Source organism: Babylonia areolata, chromosome 31, assembly GCF_041734735.1.
Source record: "Babylonia areolata isolate BAREFJ2019XMU chromosome 31, ASM4173473v1, whole genome shotgun sequence".
NCBI lineage: Eukaryota > Metazoa > Mollusca > Gastropoda > Neogastropoda > Buccinidae > Babylonia > Babylonia areolata.
Genome location: NC_134906.1, coordinates 29,413,055 through 29,420,554, shown reverse-complemented (window position 1 = coordinate 29,420,554; position 7,500 = coordinate 29,413,055). Strand labels below are relative to the sequence as shown.

Here is a 7,500-nt window from a genome sequence, read left to right as displayed (position 1 = left end):
CTCTTTCCCCTTCTCTCTTCCTTTCTCCCCTCTTTTTCTCCCTCTCTCTTTCTCCCCCCCCCTCTCTCTCTCTCTCTCTCTTTCCCCTTCTCTCTTCCTTTCTCCCCTCTTTTTCCCCTCTTTTTCTCCCCCTCTCTCTTTTTCCCCTCTCTCTCTTTCCCCCCCTCTCTTTTTACCCCTCTCTTTCTTTCTCCCCCCTCTCTCTCTCTTTCTGCCCCACCCCCGTCACTTCCCTCCTTTCGTCCGTTTCTCCCCCACCCCACCCCCACCGCCGCTCCTCCCCCACCCCCTCACCCTCCCTGGTAGTGTACAATGGAGGTAAAGTAACAGTGATCAGATCTGGCACTGATGTTCACACACACACACACACACACACACACACACACACACACAGTGTTCATGTTAACGTGAAAGTTCTTTTTGTTTTGGGGTGGGGTTTTTTTTTTTCATTCACTTGTTTGTGAACACTTATTTCTGTATAATTTCCCAGTGATTATTCGTTAATGAATAACATATGTTGTCGCCTTTGTAGTGTCAAAAGTCAAGTCTTACATTTACGCAAATTACATTAATTTTTCTTTATTTGATTATAAGATTGATTTATCTTAATTAATGGAGTCACTCTGTGAGATTGACACTGGTAGCCATGATATAGAAGCCCAGTCAGTGTGTGTAATCAATATCGTGCTGTTAAATATGTTATGGTTTGTGCACTTCACTGTTTATCCTTTCAACTGTAGAAAATAACATTCACCGCTGTGTGCTATTCTTTATTCAGTTTCATGTAGTAGTTGTCTCAGGAACAACACTGGTGGATTGTAGCTGATGGTTGCACATTGGTTAACTGAACGAGATGCAGAGTAGGTACAAGTGAACTGTGGTGAGTTTAGATATAAACTGATGTTTGTGTCGATGAACGAAATGCTTCTGCAGTTCACGTAAACTGTGATGATTTAGACACAGTCTTGTGTTTGCACATTGGTGTAATTTCGCGCCGCGGTTTCTGGATGGGAAGTCATGGCGTCATTGTGGGTTTAGTACGGTCCGTGAAACATTAAATACTGTGAATGACAGCAGTGGGACTTGTGTTCAATTTGGAACTGGATGGATGCGGCGTGACGGTGTAAAGTAACGATGTCTTTGAATGACCACAGAATGCTTTATTGTCTCCGATCAGAGATATCCATTTGTGGTGCCTGTTACATGAACAATGTGCCAGAATCACTGCCATTCAGTACGGATACATAAGACATAAACTATTGAAACGCTACGTTGATGGAAATCTCATAAACAATAATCACGATTAGACATACGCAATAGTCAAGAGTAGGAGCACTGGCCTAAATTAGCATACAATGATTAAACATAGACATATGGTGATTAACAACAATACCAAACAGTATATCTTTTTTTATCAATACAGAGTTGATAATACACAAATCCATGCACGCAAACACAGACATAAAGACACACACACTTACATACACACGTATGAACACAGACGCGCGCATACACACACATGTAATGTGTTTCTGTATCCTTCACAAGCAAGTTTTCAGTTTCAGTATCATTTCTCAAGGAGGCGTCACTGCGTTCGGACAAATCCATATACGCTACCCCACATCTGCTCAGCAGCGCCTGACCAGCAGCGTATCCCAACGCGCTTAGTCAGGCCTTGAGGTAACGCGTCCGCCTAGGAAGCGAGAGAATCTGAGCGCGCTGGTTCGAATCACGGCTCAGCCGCCGATATTTTCTCCCCCTCCACTAGACCTTAAGTGGTGGTCTGGACGCTAGTTATTCGGATGAAACGATAAACCGAGGTCCCGTGTGCAGCATGCACTTAGTGCACGTAAAAGAACCCACGGCAACAAAAGGGTTGTTCCTGGCAAAATTCCTTTGAAAAATCCACATCTCTAGAGGAAAAACAAAAACAAAACAAACAAAAAAATGCATGCAGGAAAAAATACAAAAAAATGGGTGGCGCTCTCAGTGTAGCGACGCGCTATCCCTGGGGAGAGCAGCCCGAATTTCACACAGAGAAATCTGTTGTGATAAAAAGAAATACAAATATAAAATATTTGTGTACCTGTCAGAGCGGATTTCTTCTATACAACTTTGCAAGACGACAACACTCTCGTTGCCATGGGTTCTTTTTCAGTGCGCCAGGTGCGTGCTGCACACGGGACCTCGGTTTATCGCCCCATCCCAAAGACTAGACGCTCAGTTTGATTTTCCAGTCAAACTTGGGAGAAAGGGCGAGAGCGTGATTCGAACCCACACCCTCACGGACTCTCTGTATTGACAGATGAGCGTCTTAACCATTCTGCCAACATACAAGGATATAGAGTCTGTATCAACCTGCCGTAGTTTATATCACACGCACACACACACACACACACACACACACATCCGCCCCTACCTCCATCCCACCACCCTCTGTTATTTATTTACTTTTACAGTTATTTTCGCCAGCATGCCGACTGGTTCTGTTTCACCAGGCAGAAGACAGACCATCACTGTCCTCCATAATTATCATAGGACAAACCAACACTGTCAATGATAAACATCCGACAAACCAACACTGTCAATGATAATCATCAGACAAACCAACACTGTCAGTGATAATCATCACACAAACCAACACTGTCAGTGATAATCATCAGACAAACCAACAACACTGTCAGTGATAATCATCAGACAAACCAACACTGTCAATGATAATCATCAGACAAACCAACACTGTCAGTGATAATCATAAAACCAACCAACACTGTCAATGATAATCATCAGACAAACCAACACTGTCAGTGATAATCATCACACAAACCAACACTGTCAGTGATAATCATCACACAAACCAACACTGTCAGTGATAATCATAAAACAAACCAACACTGTCAGTGATAATCATAAAACAAACCAACACTGTCAGTGATAATCATCACACAAACCAACACTGTCAGTGATAATCATCAAACCAACAACACTGTCAGTGATAATCATAAGATAAACCAACACTGTCAATGATAATCATCACACAAACCAACACTGTCAGTGATAATCATCAAACCAACAACACTGTCAGTGATAATCATAAGATAAACCAACACTGTCAGTGATAATCATCACACAAACCAACACTGTCAATGATAATCATCAGACAAACCAACACTGTCAGTGATAATCATCACACAAACCAACACTGTCAATGATAATCATCAGATAAACCAACACTGTCAGTGATAATCATCACACAAACCAACACTGTCAATGATAATCATCAGACAAACCAACACTGTCAGTGATAATCATCACACAAACTAACACTGTCAATGATAATCATCAGACAAACCAACACTGTCAGTGATAATCATCACACAAACCAACACTGTCAATGATAATCATCAGACAAACCAACACTGTCAGCGATAATCATCAGACAAACCAACACTGTCAGTGATAATCATCAGACAAACCAACACTGTCAATGATAATCATCAGACACTGTCAATGATAATCATCACACAAACCAACACTGTCAGTGATAATCATCACACAAACCAACACTGTCAGTGATAATCATAAAACAAACCAACACTGTCAGTGATAATCATAAAACAAACCAACAACACTGTCAGTGATAATCATAAAACAAACCAACACTGTCAGTGATAATCATAAAACAAACCAACACTGTCAGTGATAATCATGAAACAAACCAACACTGTCAGTGATAATCATGAAACAAACCAACACTGTCAGTGGTAATCACAAATCAAAACAACACTACCAATAGTTATCAGAAGACAAACCAGCTCTGTCAATAATTATCATAAGACAAACCAGCACTGCCAACAATTATCACAATTATCAAAAGACAGACCAACACTGCCAATAATTATAAGACAAGCTGACACTGTCAATAATTATCAAAAGACAAACGAACACTGCCAATAATTGTCATAAGACAAACCAACACTGCCAATAATTGTCAGAAGACTAACCAACACTGTCAATTATTGTCAATAGAAAAACCAACACTGTCAATAATTATCAAAAGACAAACCAACACTGTCAATAGTCTGGGCAAATCAGTTCATGTCTAACTCGTCTGGCGTCCGTGGCTTATATCAGTAGTTAACATACAACAAAGAGAAAATGACCGTCGTCACAATCACCATCAACACGGCCAGCACACAGAACAAGAAAAAATCCAGCAGGGCCGCTAACTCCTGCCACGTGAGGGCAGTATCGTTGACCTCCCTTGCTTCACCCTCGCGATGATCCGAGACGTCCGCTTCCTTTCCTCCAGGCTTGCTGGTCACGTCGGTAAAAAGGCTGACCGAAGCTCCAAGCTCGGACTGACCACGACAAGAGGTTTCTTGACCGCTGCCACGAGGCGACGGTAAACCCGCCGGGTGTATTCTCGTCGTCGTCGCCTTGCTCGGAAATGTGTCTCTTCCGCCATGTTTGCTTTCGTCTGATCTCTTCCTCAAGCGCGCGCAGTCTCGCAGCGGCACGAGGATTCGCGTGGCCAGGGCGAGGTAAAAAGCGCTGAGAGGTTTGTCCGCAGGCTGGTGATACAGGCGGAGGATCCATGTGGTCAGCACTGTTGCTAGGCAACCCAGGCACAGGATGACAGCCAGGTAGACCTCTGGAAGGCACGGAATGAAGTGTGTGTGTGTGTGTTTGTGTGTGTGTGTGTGTGTGTGTGTGTATGTGTATGTGTGTGTATGTGTGTGTGTGTGTATGTGTGTGTGTGTGTGTGTATGTGTGTCTGTGTGTGTGTGTGTGTGTGTGTGTAGTGTGTGTGTGTGTGTGTGTGTGTGTGTGTGTAGTGTAGTGTAGTGTGTGTGTGTGTGTGTAGTTTGTGTGTGTAGTGTGTGTGTGTGTGTGTGTGTGTGTGTGTGTGTGTGTGTGTGTGTGTGTGTGTAGTGTGTGTGTGTGTGTGTGTGTGTGTGTGTGTGTCTTTCCCGCACCAATATACTGAGGCTGTAAACACCATAGTATTATGAATGCTGAGGCTGTAATGTAAACTCCCTAGGGCTGTAAATGTTGAGGCTGTGATGTAAACTCCCTAGGGCTATGAATGTTGAGACTGTAAACTTCCTAGGGCTATGAATGTTGAGGCTGTAATGTAAACTCCCTAGGGCCGTGAATGCTGAGGCTGTAATGTAAAACCCCTAGGGCTTGAATGTTGAGGCTGTAATGTAAACTCCCTAGGGTTGTGAATGCTGAGGCTGTAATGTAAACTCCCAAGGGCTATGAAATGCTCAGGCTGTAATGTAAACTCCATAGTATTATGAATGCTGAGGCTGTGACGTAAACTCCATAGGGCTATGAATGTTGAGGCTGTAATGTAAACTCCATAGGGCTATGAATGTTGAGGCTGTAATGTAAACTCCTGTGGGCTATGAATGTTGAGGCTGTAATGTAAACTCCCTAGGGCTATGAATGTTGAGGCTGTAATGTAAAATCCCTAGGGTTGTGAATGTTGAGGCTGTAATGTAAACTCCCTAAGGTTGTGAGTGTTGAGGCTGTAATCTAAACTCCATAGTATTATGAATGCTGAGGCTGTAATCTAAACTCCCTAAGGCTGTGAATGCTGAGGCTATAATGTAAAACCCCTAGGGCTATGAATGCTGAGGCTGTAATGTAAATTCCCAAGGGATGTTGAATGCTCAGGCCGTAATGTAAACTCCCTAGGGCTGTGAATGCTGAGGTGTGACGTAAACTCCCTAGGGTTGTGAATGCTGAGGTGAGACGTAAACTCCCTAGGGTTGTGACTGGGTCAACAACGAGGCAGCATGCCCCTCCACCCCACTCCACACGGGTGCCAACGTACGCAGGACGGAGGTGTCTGTTGACACGGGAGGCAGGTTGTCAGTGATCCAGGTGAGGAAGACGACGTAGGACAGCAGCACGGTCAGACAGTACCCAGTCTTCTCCCCTGACTCCACGGGCACCAGGAAGGCCAAGGTCATCAGGATGGAGTTCAACACGATCGGCATCAGCTGTGGAGGGTGGGGTGGTGGCGGGGTTAGCACATTACGTTTCATTATGTTATACGACGGGCGCAAAAGCCGAGTGGTTAAAGCGTTAGACTTTCAATCTGAGGGTCCCGGGTTCGAATCTCGGTAACGGCGCCTGGTGAGTAAAGGGTGGAGATTTTTCCGATCTCCCAGGTCAATATATGTGCAGACCTGCTTGTGCTTGAACCCCCTTCGTGTGTATATGCAAGCAGAAGATCAAATACGCACGTTAAAGATCTTGTAATCCATGTCAGCGTTCAGTGGGTTACGGAAACAAGAACATACCCAGAATGCATCCCCCCGAAAACGGAGTATGGCTGCCTACATGGCTGGGTAAAAACAGTCATACAGGTAAAAGCCCACTCGTGTACAAACGAGTGAACGTGGGAGTTGCAGACCACGAACGAAGAAGAATAATAATCATGTTACGTCAGATGTGAACATAATATGCGGACATTACATCACCTGTTGACAAATTTATCAGCTGTCGTGGGCACATTACCACCACCAGCTGTTGACAAATTTACATCAGCTGTTGATAATTTTACATCAGTTATTGATAATTTTACACCACCTGTTGACAAATTTACATCAGCTATCATGGGTACATTACCACCAGCAGCTGCTGACAAATTTTCATCAGCTGTAGTAGGCACAATACCACCTCCCATCTGTTGACAAATTTGCATCATCTGTAGTGGGCACATTACCACCACCTGTTGACAAAGTCACATCATCTGTTGTGGGCATATTACCACCACCTGTTGACAAAGTCACATCAGCTGTAGTGGACACATTACCATCACCTGTTGACAAAGTCACATCAGCTGTAGTGGGCACATTACCACCACTTGTTGACAAAGTCACATCAGCTGTAGTGGACACATTACCACCACCTGTTGACAAAGTCACATCATCTGTTGTGGGCATATTACCACCACTAGTTGACAAAGTCACATCAGCGGTAGTGGACACATTACCACCACTTGTTGACAAAGTCACATCAGCGGTAGTGGGCACATTACCACCACTTGTTGACAAAGTCACATCAGCTGTAGTGGACACATTACCACCACCTGTTGACAAAGTCACATCATCTGTTGTGGGCATATTACCACCACTAGTTGACAAAGTCACATCAGCGGTAGTGGACACATTACCACCACTTGTTGACAAAGTCACATCAGCGGTAGTGGGCACATTACCACCACTTGTTGACAGTCACATCAGCGGTAGTGGACACATTACCACCACTTGTTGACAAATTTACATCAGCTGTAGGGGGTGCATTACCACCACTTGTTGACAAGTTACATCATCTGTAGTGGGCCACATTACCACCACTTGTTGACAAAGTCACATCAGCTGTAGTGGGCACATTACCACCACTTGTTGACAAAGTCACATCAGCAGTAGTGGACACATTACCACCACTTGTTGACAAAGTCACATCAGCGGTAGTGGGCAT

The 7,500-nt window shown here is 44.1% G+C and overlaps 1 protein-coding gene across 1 annotated transcript in view; it reads right to left on the bottom strand.

Annotated features, from left to right (window-relative positions):
- Positions 1-4,123: 4,123 nt before the first annotated feature.
- LOC143276301 (neuronal acetylcholine receptor subunit alpha-6-like) overlaps positions 4,124-7,500 on the bottom strand; it is a 24,790-nt gene continuing 21,413 nt past the window's right edge. The window contains exons 7-8 of the mRNA XM_076580806.1: positions 5,846-6,014; positions 4,124-4,654 (exon numbers count right to left, since the gene is read on the bottom strand). Of these exons, the coding sequence (XP_076436921.1) occupies positions 4,131-4,654; positions 5,846-6,014 (693 nt within the window). The 3' untranslated portion in view covers positions 4,124-4,130. The remainder of the gene's footprint in view (positions 4,655-5,845; positions 6,015-7,500) is intronic.